At 56.3% G+C, this 20,836-nt stretch overlaps 5 protein-coding genes across 5 annotated transcripts; 2 read left to right on the forward strand and 3 right to left on the reverse strand.

Moving 5' to 3' along the window:
- The first annotated feature begins 246 nt into the window (after positions 1 to 246).
- IE81DRAFT_35523 (hypothetical protein) lies at positions 247 to 1,595 on the forward strand. The gene is made up of 3 exons (XM_025516672.1): positions 247 to 526; positions 731 to 1,192; positions 1,306 to 1,595. Exons 1-3 carry the CDS (start codon positions 331 to 333, stop codon positions 1,509 to 1,511), a joined length of 864 nt encoding a protein of 287 aa, XP_025371284.1. The 5' UTR covers positions 247 to 330; the 3' UTR covers positions 1,512 to 1,595.
- A 1,392-nt stretch (positions 1,596 to 2,987) lies between these two features.
- On the reverse strand, positions 2,988 to 7,686 carry IE81DRAFT_340203 (hypothetical protein; the record flags this gene model as incomplete). Its single annotated transcript, XM_025515603.1, has 3 exons — positions 2,988 to 7,206; positions 7,358 to 7,502; positions 7,567 to 7,686. The coding sequence occupies 3 exons, from the start codon at positions 7,684 to 7,686 to the stop codon at positions 3,119 to 3,121; spliced, it is 4,353 nt and encodes a 1,450-aa protein (XP_025371285.1). The 3' UTR covers positions 2,988 to 3,118.
- Positions 7,687 to 8,478: 792 nt separating this feature from the next.
- IE81DRAFT_345832 (P-loop containing nucleoside triphosphate hydrolase protein) lies at positions 8,479 to 10,093 on the forward strand (the record flags this gene model as incomplete). The annotated part of the gene is made up of 2 exons (XM_025515960.1): positions 8,479 to 8,670; positions 8,834 to 10,093. The coding sequence occupies 2 exons, from the start codon at positions 8,479 to 8,481 to the stop codon at positions 10,091 to 10,093; spliced, it is 1,452 nt and encodes a 483-aa protein (XP_025371286.1).
- A 1,123-nt stretch (positions 10,094 to 11,216) lies between these two features.
- On the reverse strand, positions 11,217 to 14,142 carry IE81DRAFT_345833 (ARM repeat-containing protein; the record flags this gene model as incomplete). The annotated part of the gene is made up of 3 exons (XM_025515961.1): positions 11,217 to 13,193; positions 13,258 to 13,425; positions 13,486 to 14,142. 3 exons carry the CDS (start codon positions 14,140 to 14,142, stop codon positions 11,217 to 11,219), a joined length of 2,802 nt encoding a protein of 933 aa, XP_025371287.1.
- Positions 14,143 to 16,157: 2,015 nt separating this feature from the next.
- Positions 16,158 to 18,994, reverse strand: IE81DRAFT_321527 (kinase-like protein). Its single transcript, XM_025513371.1, has one exon. The coding sequence runs from the start codon at positions 18,838 to 18,840 to the stop codon at positions 16,516 to 16,518; it is 2,325 nt and encodes a 774-aa protein (XP_025371288.1). The 5' UTR covers positions 18,841 to 18,994; the 3' UTR covers positions 16,158 to 16,515.
- Between the last annotated feature and the right edge of the window lie 1,842 nt (positions 18,995 to 20,836).

Raw genomic sequence — 20,836 nt, forward strand, 5'->3', positions numbered from 1 at the left:
ATTCAAATCCACGATTCGAGATTCGAGATTCTGATTGTGATTACTGATTGAGTGATCGGAAGAATCACAGCGTGGCACAGACCACCATGATGCGTGCGCACGTCTGCAGGGAATGGAAAAGAGAGAACAAGTTCACACGCAATCACAAACATCACAATTGAAGCGCTTTCGATCAAATGCGACTCCACTTGCGGATGCGTTGAATGATAATGATCTTCCTCCATTCGCACTCACATTCGCACTCGCACTCGCACTCGCACTCCACCCTGCAGCTCCATCCTCGCGTTGCTCATGACAGACTCACGACTGTGACGGCAAGGCAATTCAAGCATGTCGTCGGCTAGCGATACACGGAGAGCAGCCGCTCAGAGCCAGAGCCAGAGCCAGGGTCAAAGCCAAGCATCAGCGCTGAAGAGCATGGATCAAGTCAACAAGTCCATACGTCGTCCCTTGTCCAAGCGGCCACTGGACATGATATGGATGACATTCTTCATCGTCCATCTGGCAGCCAGCCTACTCGTCGACTGTGAGTGTGTCACCCGTTGGTTGGCTGATTGGCTGGCTGGCTGGCTGGCTGCCTGGCTGGCTGCCTGGCTGCATGGCCGGCCATCCCCACATCGCCGTCGCCTCGGTTGACATCCCGCTCACACTCCACTCCACGCACGCACCCACGCACCCACGCTCCCACGCTCCCTTTCCCGCACGCGCACGCGCACGCCTCTCGGTCCAGCTCAAACGCTCATGCCCGACAATGTGATCCCAGCATCGCAATCCAATCTGCTCCACGCCTACCTCAAAGACTCTTCCGATCCTCTCATCTCCGCCCTCACAAGTCCCGCACCTCTGGGTCATCTGTTCCACGCATCTACGCGCACGAGCACGAGCACGAGCACGAGCAAGGCGCTGCCCCACAATTATGCCTGGTTCGCCACCAGCATGATTCTGGAATTTGCGGTTCAGGTGCCGGTATTTGTCTTGGGCACTATTGCGCTTTGGAGAGGTGAGTTGGCATGCAGCGTGAGCGAGGGGGAAAGGCGTGCGCGCAGGACAGTCACGAGTCACGAGTCACGAGTCACGAGTCTGATCCGATCAGTCGGCCCCCTCATCATCGTGCGTGGATGCTCGACGCGCGTACCCATCCATCCAGATGACGCTCGCATCTATCCCGTGCTCATCTTCTACTCTTCCCTCGGTGAGCGTATGCCTGCACGGCGCTTTCATCAATCCGGGGAGCCCTTCTGCTCACACATCCGGTCCCCAATCTCCTTTTCCTTTGGATCTCTTTGCGCGTCCGCCCCAACCAAGCGACCTTCACAACGCTGCAATGTCTCGTCACCGTCTTGTACGGTCCTGAATCCCTCTCCTTGAGCCGCTCCAACAAACAGGTATTGCTGAGCGGCTACATTCCATTCGTCATTGTCCCGCTAGCGCTGGGTTGCGACATGCTCAGACGATGCAGGGCGTTGATCGAGAGAGCGAAAAGGACAGAAGCTTGGCTCAAGAAGAGGTAAGCGCGCCATGCATCCCCTCGCTCTTCGCTTCGTGCAACGGGGCAAGGCTACTTACTCTGAGGGCGCGATACCGAACATCATGAAATGCCATTTCTGCTCCGACCATGATGAGTTGCGCACCGCCCTTGCCGATGATGCCGCCTAGCCTTCACGGCCGCTTGTCAAATCATGATCCATCTTCTTCCTCATTGCCGTGGTGGCGATCGGAATCCCCTTCTTCTTCCTGTGTCTTTACTGGCATGTCGCACACTTGGATTTATTCAAAGAGAAGATGGCTTTGCTGATATTGAGCTTGCATCTTCACTACTGCATGTCGTACAGTCGGAATTGCTCAGAGACGATAGTTCTCATGAGAATGAAGCTTGCGTCTTTACTATATGTTGTACGTTCTTGAGTTCTTTGGAGATGGTAGTAGTGCGCAGAGAGAACATTTGTGCGCGGAGAATAAAGGTGTCAGGCAATCAGCTTGAAGTTTGTGCCCTTCCAGAAGAGAGAATGCTTCAGGTTTGCTCACCTGGTCACGCCAAATGCTGTCCCTCAGTCTTGCGCTCCAAGTCATCTTGTGCAGGTTCAACGTCTACCACTACAATGCTTGCAGAGCACAGTCGGGGATCTTTCGGAGAACAGTAGGCTTCATGGCTGCTGCAAAGATGCGCAGAGGGTTCTGCGCGCTCACGATCAAGCTTGTTGTCAGCATGAAAGTTTGTACGCTTCAAGAACAACCTCAACATTGCTGCATGACTCCTTGCTCTCCAATGCAAGGTAGCTCACTTGATCACTCCAGACGCTGTCTCTCAGCCTTGGGCTAGAGTCATCTTGAGCAGTAAGGTCTTTGACTACAAAGCCGGGCCAGGTGAGCCTCAGCTCTGTCTAGCTTTGGATTTGCTTGATCACAAAGAGCCTTTGGAATTGGGGACCAGGGGGCAAGGCATGTAGCTCCTTGATCTCCCCCCATATGCTGCTTGTACTGCCTTCTGGGCTTTTCGATGTTTTGAAGCTTTGCTAACACCATTGTTTGATGTTGGTCTTGAAGTCATCCAGCATCTCTATGGTCTTCTGGGCGCCTTTTAACACTCGCAGAGCTTCCTGGTTGGCCTTGGCGTAGTGGTACATACATCCTACATCTGTGAGGCTGTTCCAAGCCTGCTTGACGTTCTTTACAAAGTCAAGCGAGGCTCAGCTGGCGTCCCCCCGTCTGCATTGTTCGCGCTCTGCAATATGGGCTGTGTCGGAGCAAGCAATGGTTGTTCCAGGTCTGCACGGCTTGTGGTGATGGATATAGAGGTGCTGCGGCTGCCCTGCTGTACGCAAGCCTTTTGTGACGGAGAGCGGACGCTGCAAAATTCATATTCCTGATCGGCATAGCCAATGTAGCACTTTGAAGTAAGCAAGCTCGAGACGCTCGATGAGCAGCTACTCCCCCCTCGCGCGAAAGGGAGCAGGCGAGGCAAACGGCGCAGACGAGATTCAGAACCCTAGTGACTTCTTTGTATTGTACATGTATTCGACGAGCAAGCTCGTCGTGGTGTACCGGGATACATCGTAGAGGTTCTCATCACACTCAGCTAGCGCATCGTGCGCCAGCTCGAATAGCTCGAATATCCCCTCTAATTCATCCCCTCCTCCGCACAAATCGCGCGCCAAGCGGTCTCCACCTCCTTTCCCAAGACATTTGCGATCCTTTGCAGCTTCCAGTCCAGCGACGTCCCCACCACCTCCTCCTCTTTTTCGACGCGCAGCAGCAGCAGCAGCAGCAACTCCTTTGCGAGCTTGCACGCAGGAGCTTCCCGATCCGCCAAGATTGCCGGGGCAAAGATTGTCCTGATGAGCAGATCAGAAGTCGATATTGCAGCCTTGGCATTATCGCCGTGCGCATCCGCTGCCCACGCGGCAAGCGCCACGTGGTGCGTAGCGATGCGATGCAAAGTCGGCGTACGAGTTTTGGTGACATCTCCCCTCATCAGAGCTGCGGCAAATGCCCTCAGGACATCCGGATCCCGCTCAGCAGGATAGAGGTAGCTTTGCAAGCCGTGCAGGGTCTCTAGGGGCGCATCTCGCAGTTGCAGGGTAAATGTGGACAAGAGGTGAGCATGGTCGATCCACAGCAAGCGTCGATAGTCCGACGCGTACAGCATCGATTGACCAGCCAAGATGATGCGTTGAAACGCTTCGTCGCCGAGCGAGAGGCCGTCGTACAGACCTAGTAGATCCGTATAGATTTGGTAAAAGGGCACAGCGATCGTCTCTTTGCATGCGGCTTCTTCCATCGTCTTGCTCCTGGTACGTGTACCATCGAACGGCGCTACCTCGTCCGACATTTGGACATTTGTGTCAGCATGCGAAGCGACGAGCTGCGGCAGCATTTCAAACAGCTGCACGAGCGCGCCGGAAATCTCCTTGTCCCTGAACAAATTTCTGCCAGTAATGTCGCCCGTGGACTGCGGAGTCGGCGCATCGTCCCTCTCCAGCAGGAACACCTTGCACATTGCCAGCAAGAGTTCAGAGGCCGTCATCGAGCAGTCGTGCCTCTTCGTATCGAGGGTGGCCTGCAGCGCCATTCTAGTCAAATGCAGCGCATCCCTGACCAGTTGTGCCTCTGTATAATCCCAAGAAGCGGGCAAGACGTCTTTTCGGTTCAGAGCGGCGCACGTGCCGGAGTGTAGCAGATCGTCCAGAGCTTGCAAGGTCCAATCCGATCGTAAAGGTAGACCGCTCTGGCTGCTCTTGTACAGCAGAGCCCCTGTCAAAGGGTCCAGATCTTCCGGGTCCGCTTCCGCTTGCTCTTCCGCACCGGGCTGGACGATCTGCTCATCGCCTCGTGCTTGCAAAGTCGACCACAGCGTCGCTGCGCCTCTCAATGTGCCATTGCCCTGCATCACGGCTGCAGAAGATTTGACGCGCAAAGATTCGTTCATAAAGGGTGCCAGCGACGTCGTGCGAGTGTTCCGTTGGATGACGTGCACGAGCTGCTGGGCTAATTCCTCTTGTCCTTTATCCAACGAGTGCACCAGCTCGACAATTTCCGCAAGGTCCACCTTTTCCTCATCCGCCCCGTGCAAGCTCTCGAGGATGCGTCCTTGAAGTTCTGCAGCGACATGTCGGGCGACCCGATATCCGGCAATCCAAGCGTCTTGTTCATCGAACCTTGTCCAGAGCCGACCATCTCGCATGAGATCTCGTGACGCTTTGTGCATGCCCTGCAAGGCCGACACAGCTTCGCACCGCTCAAACAGAGCAACAACATCTTTGCAAGCCTCTAGCATCTCGACAAACTCCTCTACCGTCTGCCTTTGCAATGTGTCGAGGCGAGCGATTCTGCTCGCAGCGGCAAGCATGGCCGACTCTGCGCTCTGGGCCAGACGGGCGATTGCATCCGCGTCATCCTTCAGCCGAGCTGCGAGCGGCTTGGCAGCATCTGCAGTGCGCGCATTGCTGCAGGCCAAGTCGATCCAAACGTCCAGCAATCCAGCGGCGCATCCCTGCAAAACGAATGCCTGCTCCTCTTCATCCGGCGTCGCGAGCTCCGCTCGTACGTTGCAGACAACGCTCAAAGCCAGCTCGGCCCATTCTCCAATGTGCGGCCAGCCAAGAGCGTGTTGAGGCTTGGTACGATGTGGATGCCTGGCGCAGATGATCCAAGCCTTCATCAGGCGCAACATTTTCCCCGCGGCGCGCGATTCCTCCTTGTCCATGCTCGTGCGACCTTCGAGCCTGTACTGCACATGCGCCGTCAGCTGTTCGAAAACGGCCCACGAGTGCACGACGTGTTCCAAACCTACTCCGAATTGAGCGTAGATGCTGAAAATGACCAGGGTGGATACGAACGCGCAATGAGCTTGCAAGTCTTGCGCGCGTCCTGCAGAAGTCCAACAAGGCAGAGCAACAAGACGCAGTAGATGCGCGCTGGTGGCGTTGGCTAGCGCCGCGGCGGCTTGTCGATCGACTGAGCTGAGCAGTTGCAAGAGCTGCAGCACTTTCAAGGAAGGAGGCGAAGCTCTGAGCGCATGCGACGAATTGATCAGATCCATAATGCCTGCTGATTGAAGAACGGCACGAGCAGCATCCAACGATGCTTCTGCGAGAGCGCACAAGCAGTCCAGCACATCCTCCACAATCTCCATTCCAGACTCTGTATCCTGTCCATACATTTCCACGAGCAGCGTGGGCGCTGCGAGGTTCAAAAGTCCCCGAGTCATATCCCGTTTGATCGTCTCTTCGTACATCTCGATTTTCTTGGAGGACGAGGCAGAAACGAGAGGAGGCTGGACGCAGAGCATCGCTTCCCCGCCCCTTTTCGTCGTTCTCAAAGCGCACCTCAACGCAAACAGTGCCATTCTCCTCACTCCCATTTGTCTGTCGCGCAACAACCAAGTCGAGATGAGCGCTGTCCTGTTGCGAATGTGGTGATGTTCGAGATGTTTCGCTGCTGCTGTATTTCGCGATGCGACCGGGTGCAGCTCCAATATGCGACCCAGTGTGGTCAGCGCTATAAGCCGCTGAGAAGGCACGGTGCTTCGCGCAAGATGAAGCAGCTCTTCGGCCGTGTAGCCAGCCCTGTCCGATTCATCAGCATGATGATGCAAGCCCTCGCCGATCCTCTCTTCGTGCGGCGCAATGACGCGCCCATCGAAGCCGAAGCGCAGTTGATGATCAGCGCTGGGTTCAACTTTGCTGAAAGGTGAATCGCCCCTCATCCATTCCAGCTCGGGTCGATGCGCATCTTCTTCAGGAAAGTAGGTCTGTCGAATCGAATCTAGCGTCCCATCATCTTTTGGAGCTTCATCCGGATCAGCCTGCGCAAAGGCTACCTTCTTCTTTGTGCTGCGGCTGAGGTCAGGATGCAGGGCAGACTCCTCCCGCGCGTGCTCGCTGCGTGGGTCATGGCGAGGTTCGCTTTGCACCTGACTCGTCGTCGCTCCGCTCTTTCGCTTGCTCAAGAGTTCCAGCACTCCTTGGCCAAAGTGTTGCCTCAGACTGTCCAGTTCGCGCTTGACGTCCTCTTCCGACATTCCCTTGACCACCTTTTCATTCTCTTCGTCCACCTCTTTCAAGATGCGAGATGTGGCTGCCTCGTTGTGCAAATCGACGCCATCGTCTGCGCCTGCAAGACTTGGAGCATGCGACGACGCGCGCTGACGACCAGTCGAGGATGAGCCTTGAACATTCTGCGCGCGTCGGGGTGGGCCCAACCCGGCTGACAAGAGGATATTTCTTCTAAACATGGACATTGGTCTGCCATCCTCTTCCAACCAATCATGATCTGATGTGTCCTGAGGAGCAGAAGAAGGTGCTGCTGCTGCTGCTGCTGCTGCTGCTGCACTTGCGCTCGCCATGGATTGGACATGTTGTGCGGCGGAGTGCTGGAGGTCCACACTCGAATGCCTTTTGGCAGCATGGCTCCTCGCGTCCGCACCCGCACCCGCATGCAGCTCCCTATCCAGCTGCCTTCGTGCCGCAAATCTGCTCATGCCCTGCTTAGGCGCAGTGTGATGCGCCGTGCTCGACGCCCTCAGCGGTCTTCTCTCGCGTACACCTCCAATAAGAGGTGGACCAGGCTGGATATCTGCTGCCAAAGCGTCTTCAGATCGTTCGTCCCCATCGACGACGACGTCGGGGTCAAGCGCTTGACCCCGCTGCTGCTGCTGCTGCTGCTGTTCCTGCCCAACAGAATGTGCGGCAGACATTGCCGATTGCGCTGAGCGGGGGCAATCATAGCGGATGCGATCGTGAGGCGTGCAGTGAGCCGATCCCTCGTTCCTCAGCGTCTGCATCAACATCATCGCCCCTCCACTGCACTCCCACTGCACTGCACTCCCACTCCCACTCCCACTCCCACTCCCACTCACCACGACTCGCGACGCTCTGTCTCTGCCCCTTGCTGTCCGCCTTGCGTCCAATGACTGGCGGCGTGCTCTTGATGACATTAGCAGCAGCAGGCCACTCGATCCCCTCTCCACTCTCTCCCTCTGCAACTCGGTCATCTGCCTCTGCCTCATCGAATTCGGTGTAATCCATCACACGCGGTCTGAGGGATTGTTTTCGCATCTCTCTGAACCTGGCTTCGGACATGCTGTGCACCGTAGCCGTAGCCGTGGCCGGACTGCCCGATGGGCTGCTCCAAGTGCCACTTGCGCTTGCACTTTGACTTGGACGCTGCATGTTGCGAGTCGAGCATTACCTGTGCATGCGATCGTCGAGTCGAGTCGAGTCGAGCCTCATGCAGCCATCGTGGATTGGTGTGTTGCGAAGCTGCTGTTGCGAGCGCAAGCGTAGCAGGTAGGTGTGTGTGTGTGTGTGCGCGCGGGTGCGTGTGCGTGTGCGTGCGTGCGTGTGTGTGTGTGTGTGTGTGTGCGCGGGTGCGTGTGAGGCAATGCTTGCTCGCTCGCTCGCTTGCTTATACCTTCACTCTTTGCCGCCGCCGCCCCCAAAACTTGTTCGCAAGTCCAAAAGTCGCACTCCAGACGAAGAGCGAGCGGTGAGGCGAGGCGAGGTGCTGATGGTCAAGGTCAAAGCGTCAAATCAAATGCCATCGAATGAGTCATGCATGACCCTCAATTGAATCCTCCATCGGCGGGCACACGATGCATGCATGTAGCCCCCGCACCCAATCAAAATCAAAATCAATGACCGGATACACAATCACCAATCAAGAATTTATCAGTTCACCAATCACGTGATCGTCCGACGATCGGGTGCGGGTGCGGGTGCGGGTGCGATGCGGTGATGCGTTTGTTTGCATGCACACTCAACGACTTCGACTTGACTTTTGATTCATGGGATTGCGCGCGCATTCAAATAGAATCACGAATATCTCAATCGCGAATTTCACGAATTTTGGGAGTGCGTCGTTCGTTTGATGCTGCCTGCATTCACATTGGCCCAGCGCAACGCTGCGCTCATCCCCCCTCCTCCCATCCACCGCCACCTCCAAACAAGCAAGCAAGCAAGCAAGCAGGACGGCATCGAGATGGCGCAGGCTCAGCAAGCATCCCTCCAGCACCGCCAACCTGGCTCTGGCTCTGGGTCGGGCGGAGAAGCGCAGCTGTGTAGCAGCGCGCTGAGGATCTGTCAAGATGCTCTGCAACAACGCGACAGGGACGAGGAGGTGGATGGGCGCGGGAGTCAGGATGAGGGCCAAGCGATCCTGTTCATAGTCATGGTGAGCCAAGCTTTGCTTTCCTGGTCATGCAATGCGCACGCTCGGCGTTTTCAACTTGCGCTTACACAGCACGCCCCCTGCATCTTCCCCCTCTTCCCTCGCACGTTCAACATGGTCCCCTCATCCTGCTTCCCCTTGGCGCACGCTCCCAACGCGCTCACAGGGCGTATCAGGTAGCGGCAAGTCCACATTGGGTCAACATCTCGCCTGCGCTCTGCAATGCGCCTTTCTAGATGCAGACGATCTACACTCTCCTCGCAACGTGGCCAAAATGTCGCGTGGAGAGGCGCTGGAGGATGGGGATAGGTGGGACTGGCTGAAAAGCGTCAGAGAGGAGGGTGTGCGCGTAGCGAGGAGGGGCTTGCAGGGTGCTGGGCATGCCATTTCTCAGAAAAGGGTGGCAGAGGCAGACGGAGAGAAGGGGGAGGAAATGGAAATGGATATGGACATGGAGGTGACGAAAAGGAGGGAATTGGCGGAAGTTAGAGAGACGGCGGGGTTGAGGCAAGAGCAACATCCTCATCCTCATCCTCATTCTCATCCGCAAGTCGAACACCACGACGCTTCATCTTCACCTCACGATTCGCTCCATACTCTCGCAGCAAGCAAGATTTCGGCATACAGCAGTCTCGCACCTCGCAGTTCGTCCAACGAACGGCGGGCAAATTGCGCAGTGATAGCCTGTTCAGCGCTCAAGCGCATCTACAGGGACATTCTCCGCGGCGGCGCGTCCAACAAAAGCGCAAACGTTCGGACCTATCACCTCTACCTTCGCGTAGCCCCCTCGGAGCTTCACAGACGCCTCACTCATCGCAGGGGACATTTCATGAAGGATGTTTTGCTGAATAGTCAGCTCGATACGCTTCAAGAACCAACGCATCAAGATGAAGCGGATTGTTTCGTGTTGGGTGCGGATGAGCACGCGACGAGCGGGGCTTCTTCGCAGTTGCGCAAAGAGCAGCGCGAGCAGCGCGATTTGAAGGCAAAGGTGGAGCTGATGCTGGATCGAGATATCCTTGCGCAGCTTGGGCGCGCATCAAGCACCTCTTCTCCTCCCACTGCCACCGCTTCGGGCACAACAAGCACCAACAGCAACTGCAAATCCAGCAGCACAACTCAGCAGCAGCCCAAAGCCCAAGCCAAACTTTTGCACGCTCAAAATCTCTCCCTTCCCCTCTCCGTCTCTTCTTTCCCCACATCCAGCACGTCGGCGAACAGATCGACAGATACGTCGGCTCTAGAAAGTCTTTCTCGTGCGCTCGAAGAGCTTCAGACTGACCTGAATGCCCGGTTGACGGAGGTGAAAGAGATGCTTGAAGGGGCAGGTGGAGAGAAGTCCACCCATTCGGGGTTTTTTGGAAAGGGAGCAGCAGAAGAAGAAGAAGAGGATGAAGAGGATGAAGAAGGGGACATGAAAGAGTAAAGGGGAAACAACGTCCTTGTCTTCCCCCTTCCCCTGATCCATCCGGACACGAGAAGCGGGCTCAGGGGTTATCCCCCCCTCCTCCTCCTCCTCGCGTCGATCTTTCGCCGGTCGTACGCAGAGCTCTGGGAATATGCCAGGCCTGCCCCCCGTGCAAATGCAAACCAGCAAGGCCGACGACGTTCGTCCATCAGGATGCCGAGCAGGTAATTGCAGAACCTCGATCGACTCGATTGCTTCTAGCATCGCGTAACAGCATCCCATCCGAGGGCCATCCATACCCGCTTTGCATGCCCCCCCCTCCCCCCCCACCCCCAAGCATGTCGGATGGACTTTCGTCTTGCTCCTGTCCCTATTTAGCTCGGGGCCCCCAACCCTGCCGGTGCCCGCACGGACATACACGGTCGTAGAGATGTCCGCAAGAGCCCGCATCGACAAGCATGTTTCCAGACGCTCGATGATGGGCGCTGCTTCATCATCGCGCCCTAGCACGAGCACGAAACCCAAGGGTGCAAAGAGTAAAAAGCTACGTCTTCACGTCTTTGGAGCACACGCCTTTGTGCCCTCAATCCAATCCAGTCGCGTCGCACCAATCCTGGCCCTTCCCGCGTCTCCGCGTCGCTGTGCAGCACGCAACAATGGCCTGCTCAAACACACACACACACACACATACATACATAAAAGAATCTCTCAAACCGCCCCGCGGGGGCGCAGTCTGAGTGGAGCCGAATGCCTATGCATTGTGCTCATCGCGGCTCGAGCGCGCTTCACGTGCGTGCGCGTCTAGAACATGCGCCTGTTGAAAAAGACGAGGGACCGTCCAAGATCGAAAGATACGGTGTAGAGAAGTGTGCGCGGTGGGGGGGCCATGGTACAAGTGTCCTTGTGATACTTGGTTACAAAGGAAGGCCAAATTCTGGTTGGTTGTAATGAGGCGAAAAAGATGTTGAGAGAAGAGATGAAGAAAGATTGAAAGATGGTGCGGGGGGTGGAGAGTCGAGGTAGAGTATTATTAGCGTCGACGCGACGGGAAGATCTGGTAAAGTACGCGTAAAGAATGGGTGCAAAGGAGGTGAGTTGAGGAAAACGCATCATTGCGCATCTCGCGAGAAGCGTCTCGTCATCAGTAGCCACCAAAGGCGCGAGCGCGCTCGACGAGCTGATGCACTTTCAGACCAGCTTTGCTGCCCTTGAGAAAGACGGAATTCTTGCGCACCGTGCGAATGATGCGGTCCCTCTGCTCGTGTCCGACCGAGGTGAGGAGCGTATGCATGATCTGTGTGCCTTGAGGAGCCGAGGCAATGTCGACGAGAACCGAGCGCCGACTGCCAGTGTAGTTGGAGGAAGCGCCGACATTGTACCTAGCGCTGCTCGCTCCGCCTTCCCCTGCGCTCTCGCGATCACAGATAATGTCCAGATAGGCGTTGATGAAGTCTGCATCGTGACACTTGAGCGCTGTCATGATGGCTTTTTGACCATACTGTGAGAGCGTAAGATGGACTGCTTCCTCGAGCAGCTTGTTGAAGGCAGTTCGACGGTCTTGTGTTTCGCCATGCTCCAAGATATGCTGCACCACCCACACGCCCCACTGATTTGTAGCGCACAAACAGAGCTGCTCCAGGATCTCCGAGATGCATTCGCGCTTCTCCTCTCTATCAGCGCTTTCAAATATGTTTTGACAGACGATGCTGCCCGTCTCTTGACGTGCTGTTTGTGCCCACTTTCCTCGCATGACGTTGTTGATCGCGTCAAACATCCTCTGACGCACCTCGGCGCTGCTCCAATTGATCTCCAACACCTTTTGCCAAACGTGGATAGAATTGCGCGACGTGAGCGTCTCCATCAGCCTGTCATTCAGAAGCTCTTCCACCACTTCTTGCTTGATCTCTTCCCCTTCGTCCAGCACGCGCTGTATGACATGGCAGCCAAATTGCGAAAGAGCCAGGTGAACAAAGTGGCCCCGCAATTGCCAGCATACAGTTGCGTCCACGGATATAGCGCGCTGGACCAAAAAATTGCCGTGCTTGTCCTCCGAAAGCTTAAGGGCAAACGGCTTGACGCAAGAAATGATGGCCGCCTTGCGCTCAGCCGAGGCGGATTTGAGTTGTTGCTGTAGCTGTATGCTAGCTTCTTGAGGACGGTCATTCGACAGCGCTCGGCTGACCAGACGCTCAGGGGTCTGCGAACCGGCATCGGATCGTTGGGGTGCATTTGTACCGCCGGACATTTTGGACATCGGGGACATTGAGGGGAAATGCGCAATGCTGCTTGGTAATCCTGGTGTAGGAAAGCGGCTTGGACCGGTCGGTGAGGAAGCTTGATTGTGCAGCGGCGACGTAGGATATCCTAGGTGATGCGGAGTCGATGGATCGCTGCTGCTCAGAAACGCCGAGGGAGCGTCACTGCCGCCTGCAACACCGTATCTTGCCCAGTCTGGCAGAGCACCGAGGGGTGATGCGTTCTTTGACGTTGCAGCTGCAGGAGTGAGCAAGTGTTCCAGCTGGCCAAGATTGGTGAAACGTCCTGGGCTTGGCAGTGCGGGTGGGCCGCCCGACAAGAAGGAGGCGGACGGGCTCGTTGGCGTTTGCGGCGTTTGCGGCGTCGCCAAAAGATCCTGACGTGCCTGCGGCTCGAGCATGGCGAGTTGTTGAGGCGCGGAGAATGCCTGAGCTGGTGTATCTAGAAAGGCTCCTGAATGACTCGAGTCGCCGCGTGAATGCTGTTGGAACGCATGGGCCCCCAGACCGACCTCTCCCGCATCGTTCTGGCGAGACTTTGAAAGCTGGCGCATATGCGCACCGAACAGTCCCTGGTCAGGCTGATGCGCGGAATGCTGAGACGTCTGGAATGGGCTGAAGGGGTCTGGTGTTACGCTTTGAGAGATGCTGCGTGGCAGCATCTCGGCACGAGGGTCGCCGTATGATGTGTGCAGGAGTGAGTTGGCACGAGGATTGAAGGCGACCGGCGTCGACGCGTTGCTCATGCTTTGCTGGCCCGAAAGCGGCTCGGCGCTCCTGATGCCTAGCTTGGCCTCCAAGAATGCCACGCGGCGAGAGAGCGCGATGTTTACGACTTCCTTTTCTGCGAGCTGACCGCGAACCTGCAGACTAGAAGCAATTAGATGACAAGCTGCGATACTGTCAAAAAAAGTCATCGACACTCACTTGCTCAAGCTCCGCCAGAAGCGCTGCATTGACATCTTGCAGCTCGTCAAGTCTGAGAGGCGTCACGCTAGATGTCGTCAGCGATCGCAGCCCTCGTCGAGCTGTTGCCTTGTCCAGGGTGGGCTGGTATTGGCTGTCCTGCTCAAGAGATGCCTCCAGGGCGCCATTCTACGAATGTATGCGCTTGTCAGTCTACCAGAAAGTGTGACCGCGTCCAGTTTCACTCACCGCCAAGCTCCAATCATGGAGGTCTCGGCTGTCCACTGTGCTGGGCTGTGTACGAGCACGATGATGTTCAAAGATGGGTGCAGCTGCTAATAATCCATGAGAAGTACCAGGAGCCGAAGCTTGACGACCCGTCGGACCAAGCATATCGTCGTTCTGGAAAGCGTGGTTGCTGTTGTATGCTACTTCAGGTCTAGTGGTAGGCAGGCTAATTCCCTTGCCGGTTTTCCAGGGACGTGCAGCTTTCTCTTTGGCGAAGGCAACTGCAAAGTCTTCCTCGTTGAGATTTTCGGCACGCTCGTATGAGTCCTGTGGTGTGAGGGGCCCAGTGGCGTGCCCAGATACCTCGAATGCGCTGCGCTCGGGGGACCATACAGCGTTGGAAGGATTGTTGAGTGTCTTTAGGGGTCTGGTGCTGTTGGCAAGAGCACCTCCACTTGGAGACGGAGTCAAGCTTGACGCTCGGGACCAGCTGGATTGCGGAGTGGGCTGTTCCTGTTGACCCTCCGAGTCATGTGAGAGGTCTAGAGAGGTGTCTTCGATGCTTCCAAGCAGGTCAGGCCGGTCTCCAGTCAGCCACCAAGCGCTGGTAGCCGAGCGCAGCGAAGCATCGCGCTCCTCGTCTGCCTCTGGCGGGGTAGTGGATGCAGGCTTTTGCATCTCGGTCTTTGCTGGTCGAGTCAAAGTGAGTATCGAAATGCTGACCACCCGCGCCGAAGTACCTGCCGTAAAAAGGCTCGGTCGAGTGAGAGGGTGGGCAAAGAAGATGCTAGAAGAGCTCGCTTGGGTCTGTGGGTCTATGACACTGACGAAGGTGAATGCTCTAGCTACTTACGCCGAATGCCGTCGCGGTGTGACATTCAAGATTGATCGGCCGAGAATGGGCTCGATGTTCTATATATGGCAGAGGCAAAAGTTAGCTGCGCAGCAAGGTGAGCGCAGATATCGCGATCCGCCTGCAGTAGTCAAACATCAGGCAAGATGAGAGGCCGAGGCTGTTGCGGTGATTATGCTCGCATCTGCTTATTGTTGTATTCGGGAGCCCTGCGGTGGGCCTTCACCGCCGCACCCGAACTAGCAAGGTAATGCACAGTTGATGATTGGCCTATAGCAGCGCTTTGAGCAAGCTAGCGCAAGATTGCAGAACGAGGATATTGTCCCCTGCTTTGGATTCGATGCGCCTTCTGTAACCAAGAAGACGTTCAATTCGGCGAGAAAAGCTGTGGAGATGCAGGCTGACCATCCGTCGACGAGCTGCTCTGACCGACGCGCGGATGGGCGCAGAGGGTGATTTGTGGATGAATGGGTTCATGCTGCTGCTGCTGCTGCTGCTGGCAGGAAGTCCGGCGCTGAAACAAAGTGAGACGCTTGTTCCTTTTAGGAGCACCGGCAGCACAGCTCGATTCATTCTTGATTCTGCCAAGGGCTGCTGTATGGAAAGACCTGGGCAGTGGAACAGATGATGCTTTCCTGCGCTGCTGGGTGCTGACTATACATAAAGACGTCCCGAGTCTTGCTCTTGCGCAATTGCGCCCGACCACCTCACCGCGGCTCAAGGCGCACAGGCGCTGCTGCTGCTGATGGCGATGACTGATGCATGCCATGGTGAATTGCGCTCCACCCTAGCTTGATGTGTTGCTATTCTGTAGATCGCCGTGCACTTGCCCTCGCCGTCCGACGCATCTTGTTCCCTATACCCTTTGGCTGCTTATTTGGCTCTGGATGTGGATGCAGCGCCAGTCACGAGTCGGAGGTGCAAGTGTCGTGGTCGCGTGTTGAGCATGAATGAGCTTGACCGAGACATAGGGTCACTGTTGAAACTCTCTCTTATTCGACCATTCACCATTCTCATCAGGCTAAAGCTGACTCGGACCCGACGCGTCTCGCCCTGCCGAAGAGGCGCTGCCGGCGCCGCGCTCATTCGCTCGATGCGCCTGCATGGGTGAACCGGTCCACGATACGAAGCACGAACATGAATCAGAAGATGAACACGCCTTGCTGCTGCTGCTGCTATGTATAGCAGGTAAGTACACAGCAGCGTGGTATGAATTACGAGCTCAAAAGTCACGAGTCTTGGACTCACCATTCAGCGCTTCTCAAAGTGGACAAGCGTGGGCTTCAAGAGCCGGTAAACGATTTTCATCAGCACGGGTTCGCTAATTGCAACCCAAGATTCGCGATTGATTGCTGTTCCGTGCATGGCTCACCCAAACCCGCGACCGATTGATCGGTAAGAAAACGTGTGTTCCCTGAATGTCGACAAGGGGTCTTGATTCTACTAGCAGCTTCTCGCACGGATGATGATGATAACGAGTCGCTGAGCTGCGTAACGCGAGGGCGCGAGACTCACGACTGGCAGACGTACGAAAACAAAGGCCCAAAGGGAAGCCGCTCGGTGCGAAAGCGCTTCTTCATACCCCATGCCGCTCGTACCGCTGACTGGTGATCGACAGCGTCTAGGCAGGCGACTTTCACATTCGTGATTGCCTGCTTGCTTGCTGAGCATCAATCAGCAGTTCGAGCGCAAAAAGATCCGTCTACCCCGCCCCTCCTTAACCCAAATCTACTCCGACCGGTCATGCTTACATCTCATGCATTTGACTCTGCCTCGATCACATCAACTCATTTTTTGGATGAAAAAGATGAACTTTGACTAATCAGAACGCTCAAGTCATTCTCCTCCGGGCTTCTCTGGCATGCTAAAGGAAATGCAAACACGCGATCGCACCCTCGGCCTTTTGCGGATCCATGAATGCGCGACTAGATTCTACAACACAAGATGCGAGACGGGTCAGGAGTTCGTGTGAGGCGCGTGTAAGAAGTCTTCCAAAGAAAAAAGGCAAGAGAGAGAGTGTGTGTGTGTATAGAGAAAAGTGACGCGCGCCATTGTGGGGGGGGAACTCTGATCTGAAACGGATGGGCAGCGCGCAATGGTCGCCCCTCTCCGTCCGGGCGGAAGTAGGTCGATGCAATGTACATTTCGAGTAATCCTAGGAGGAGCGCGCGCGCGGGTCGGAGCAAAAGGCAGCATTTTCAAAAGGCGGTAAAGAGGTGCGCCAAAGGATCCTTGGCAAGGTCGGCCTTATCGGCTTCCTTGCCTCGAAGGCCCGGCATAGAGTCCGGATTGGGCGGCGGGTACTTGCTGAAATTTTCCGTAGACCCCACCTTGCTCCTCCTAGGTATGATGGGAGCTTGCAGCTGGCCCGCCTCGAGCGCACTCCAGTCCACTCCGTGGAACCAAAAGTGGTTCTTGACATCCTCTGCGCCTCCTCGCAGATTCCCCAGCCGCTTCGATACATCCCGATTCAGCAATTGCCGAATCAGATCGCGAGACACCGCATCGATGTGCGAGGGAAAGACGAGCGGCGCTTTCAGAATCTTTTCGTACGTCCCAAACGGATGATTATCGAAAAAGGGCGGGAATCCGGCTAGCATCTCGTACATGAGAATGCCCAGAGCCCACCAGTCCACAGCTGCGCTGTGCCCTTTGCTCTCGATAATCTCTGGAGCAAGGTACTCGGGCGTGCCGCACAGCGTCCATGTCCTCCCATCGACGCGCTTCGCAAAGCCAAAGTCGGTGATCTTGGTGTATCCGCGCGAGTCCAGCAACAAATTTTCCGGTTTAAGATCGCGGTAGATGATCTTTTGTTGGTGAAGATGATCGATGGCGAGCACGAGCGTAGCAATGTAGAATCTAGTCACGTCGGGAGAGAATTTGCCAGCTCTTCGCAAGTGCGAAAAGATTTCGCCACCAATGACGTACTCCATGAGCATGTAGCAATTCTTCGAATCTTGAAAGGTGCAGAACAAGTTGACCACGAACGGATGGTCCACTTGGCTCAGGATGGCTCGTTCCGAGATGATGTGCTCCACCTGCTTCAACCGCACCACTTCCGTCTTGGCCAGCACTTTCATGGCAAAGTAGGCTTCAGGTCGGCTAGGATGAGCGTGTCGAAGCCGAACGAGCATGACGCGCCCAAAGGTGCCCGTTCCGAGCGTCTCGAGCATCTCGAAATCCTCCAACGAGTACTGGGGTCGCTGTTGAAAAACGGGAGAAAAGGGCGTCTGGGAGTGGGACGGTGAAGTCGGTGCAATGGGTGGAGGCGGAGCTGGTCGGCTAGCGACCGGCCAGCGGTGCTGCTGCTGCTGCTGATGATGCGCGACTGCATGCGGCCGCGTCTGCTGTGCGTGTTGTTGCTGTTGGGGATGCTTGGATGCTTGATTGGCATTCTGGCAAGCCTTTCGAATGTACTCGCCCTCGATCGCAACGCTATCGTTGCTAGAGTCTGTGGCGAAGGATCTCATAGATGCCTCGCGCTCCATGTCCTGGGCGTGCTGAAGCAAAGGTGCTGGGCTGACTAAAGCTGCGTGACCTTCTTCGGGCTGAGCGCGACCAGCCTGTGCGTGAGCCGAGCTGCCGGCAGCGCAAGCAGCAGCGCTGGCTCCAAGATTGCGTAGAGGCGGCAAAGTGTTGAGATGACTGTGGCTATCGCTTCGCGCGTGCAATCTCCAGTCCGCATCATCCACACTCATGCTTGTGCGCGGCGTCTCTTCCAAGATGGTTTCATTGTGGTGCGCACCCATCGCTTGACCTTCATGAGACGCAGAATGTCCAGCTGCTGCTGCTTCGTAAACAGCTTGCTCGGCCGCTCTCTGAGCCATGAGACTTTGCAAGGGAGACCATCCATCGTCGTCCTTGAGCGGCGTCGCAGCCCATGCTTGCATACCATTCTCCACTCCACCGACGTGCCATCCCGGTGAGACGCCAGCTGGAGCCTTGTGGACATCTTCTTGGTGGTACAACGCAGCAGCCTTTTGATGCGGTTGAAGCGGCGGTGCGAGGCCAAGCTGATGTGCATTTTCGTTGGAAATGACGCTTGACGGTCCAGACGCGCTCGTACTTGGCGATGAAGCTGCTGAGGAAGCTGCGCCTGACACGTTGGAAGATAAGATGGATGTCTGAGATGATGGATGGGCAGACGCGGAACCGAAGCGAGGTTGACTCATCGCCAGTCCACCGACAAAAGTCTGCAGACCATGAACGAATCGACTAGCTTTGGAGAATCGAGTGGTGGAGTTGGGCGAGGTGGAAGAGGTGGAGGAGGCGGACCGAGAATGACTGACATCGGATGTTCTGCTCTGCCTGTGGTGAGCAGCGTGAGCATCCTCGATGCAAGTCACATTAGGCTGATAGATCATCGTTGAGCTTCCGCCCGACAGCGTGGATGCCATCGTGGCAGCGGGTGGGATGTTGGAAGTGCTGGTGCTCGTCGCAGGTCTTCTGGATAAGAAGGAGTGGGAGCGCGAAGTGGAAGAGGAGGAGGCCGCACTGTCCGTAGTTCGAGGGCGCTTCGGCATGTTGTCAAGGAGGCAATCACGCAAGTCTGCGTGAGCGTAGGGATCACAGCACGGGGACTCGCGCTCGCGCTCGCGTTTGCGTTTGCGTTTGCGTCAGTGGAGGATGAGGATCAAGATCGAAGTTGAGGCGAGTTGTGAGTGTTCTGGCAGAAAGCGACGACGACGTTCGTCTGCTGGGTGCCGAAGTCGCGCAGGAACGGCAACGACGACGTCGAAGCGAGGGAGGCGGGGGAGCTGCTGGCGCGCGATGGCGTACTGCTGCTGCTGCTGCTGCTGCTGCTGCTGCTGCTGCTGCTGCTGCTGCTGCTGCTGCTGCTGCTGCTGCTGTGGCTTGCCGTGCGGCGCGAGCCGATGAAGGACCAGAGGGAAGCAAAGACGGGGCGCGGGCGGATATATGCGCGTTGAACAGGTGGTGTGCAGGGGTCGAGCTGATCACGCGCCGATGGGAGCGCGCGGCAATCGTGAATTCAATTCAACAGCAATCGTGAATCAAGTCAAAGTGCAAGAGATACTTTGCAAAGCTCAATACGGAAGAAGGTGGGCAGGGCAGGGCAGGGCAAGGAAGGCGATCAAGGCGATCGATCGATCGCGATGCCGCAGAGCAGAGGTCGGTCAATTAAGAGAGCACAATCAAACTTGAAAGCCAGTCACAGTGTGTCACATTCACGATTGATGAGGCGCCTTATTTCCAACTCGACTCGTGACTCTCAGGCTGAAACACGCGCGTTGTTGAGTCACGAGTTGAGTCACGATCGATCGAGTGGTGAGCAATTTTCTCGATCCAGCGCGCCGTCTCTCTCGCAGTCGTGAGTGTTCAGAGAATCCACGCGCCACGCGCCATGCGCCACGGGTTCGTTCGAAATCTGCACAGCAGCATGGGTGGGTCGTGTGTGCTGTGCTCCTCGTCGGCGCACCTCCTCCGATGCGGGTGATGAGATGAGGTGCGTGCATGGATGGCACGGGGCTGTTCAGATTCGGCAAGCCAGGGATGTGCGCGCCATCAAGCAAGATGTGTGGCATCATGTCTTGCAGCAGCATACATATACCTACAGTCGTGAGTACCGTACACGCGTACAGTATAGCAAGCCAAATCCCATCCTCGCGCGCGCACAGCGTCGTGCGTGCGTGCGTGCTCCCCATCCCAAATCGCAGCTATACACCGCTGGTAGACGCGGTAAGTCCCTGCCTGCACTTTGCATGAGCGGCACCATGGCGCCTCTCACAGATTTCAGGCACAGGCCGAGCGGACGCGTACTTGTAGACTCTGACTGGTCGACGAAGGCAACCGAGCTGAAGCATCCATCGATCCAGGCGAGGTGCTTGCAGCCCAGCCCAGCCCAGCACTCCGGCCATCAGGGCGCTATCGCTGCTGATGCATGCAAGCAGAGGACCCGCTGCTCTTTCCGCGGAGTTATCGCGTGCGTGCGTGCGGGCACTGCGCCCGCGCGTCGCTGTCTGCCTGCGCGCGCCTTGATGCGCGTGGTGCGCGACGCCAAGCACCGCGGCCTAGCGGTCAACCCATCATCATTGTGATTCAGCCATGCATCATTTCTCCATTTTCCGCCACAAAGACGCCGACTTTGAGACAGCTAGCTAGCAGCGGGCGTTGCATGGCGCCTGTCCTTCTACCGCGTGCTCCGCGAGCGCGATCCATCTCGATCTCGATCTTGGCCGCATGCAAGGACTTGGCACATTGCATCTATACATAGCTACAGTCTAGTAGCTATACAGTGTAGCCAATCGTGCACAGCAGAAGAACATGCGGATATAGCCGACGGCACCTTTTGCGTTATCGTGGACACACGAGGGGCAAGACAGAGCAATTGACCAAGTCACACATGTACGCGTGCCTAGCTATTCCGATTTGGGGCGTCTGGGATGTGCAGCTAGGCGTGACATGTGTTCGTCTTGAATCGACGTACAAGGGGAGGCAAATTCTGGTTGTCGATTGAACAGACTGCTGCGATTCATCCGTGCACCACCATCACCTCCAACA

This window comes from Ceraceosorus guamensis (assembly GCF_003144195.1).
Source record: "Ceraceosorus guamensis strain MCA 4658 unplaced genomic scaffold IE81scaffold_13, whole genome shotgun sequence".
NCBI lineage: Eukaryota > Fungi > Basidiomycota > Exobasidiomycetes > Ceraceosorales > Ceraceosoraceae > Ceraceosorus > Ceraceosorus guamensis.

Excerpts from the sequence above, each read along its gene's own strand:
- IE81DRAFT_321527 (XM_025513371.1), bottom strand. The coding sequence starts at position 18,840 with ATGCCGAAGCGCCCTCGAACTACGGACAGTGCGGCCTCCTCCTCTTCC.
- IE81DRAFT_35523 (XM_025516672.1), top strand. The coding sequence starts at position 331 with ATGTCGTCGGCTAGCGATACACGGAGAGCAGCCGCTCAGAGCCAGAGC. Across the intron at positions 527-730 it reads AGCCAGCCTACTCGTCGACT|CTCAAACGCTCATGCCCGAC; the intron begins GTGAGTGTGTCA and ends CTCTCGGTCCAG. Across the intron at positions 1,193-1,305 it reads CATCTTCTACTCTTCCCTCG|CGACCTTCACAACGCTGCAA; the intron begins GTGAGCGTATGC and ends GCCCCAACCAAG.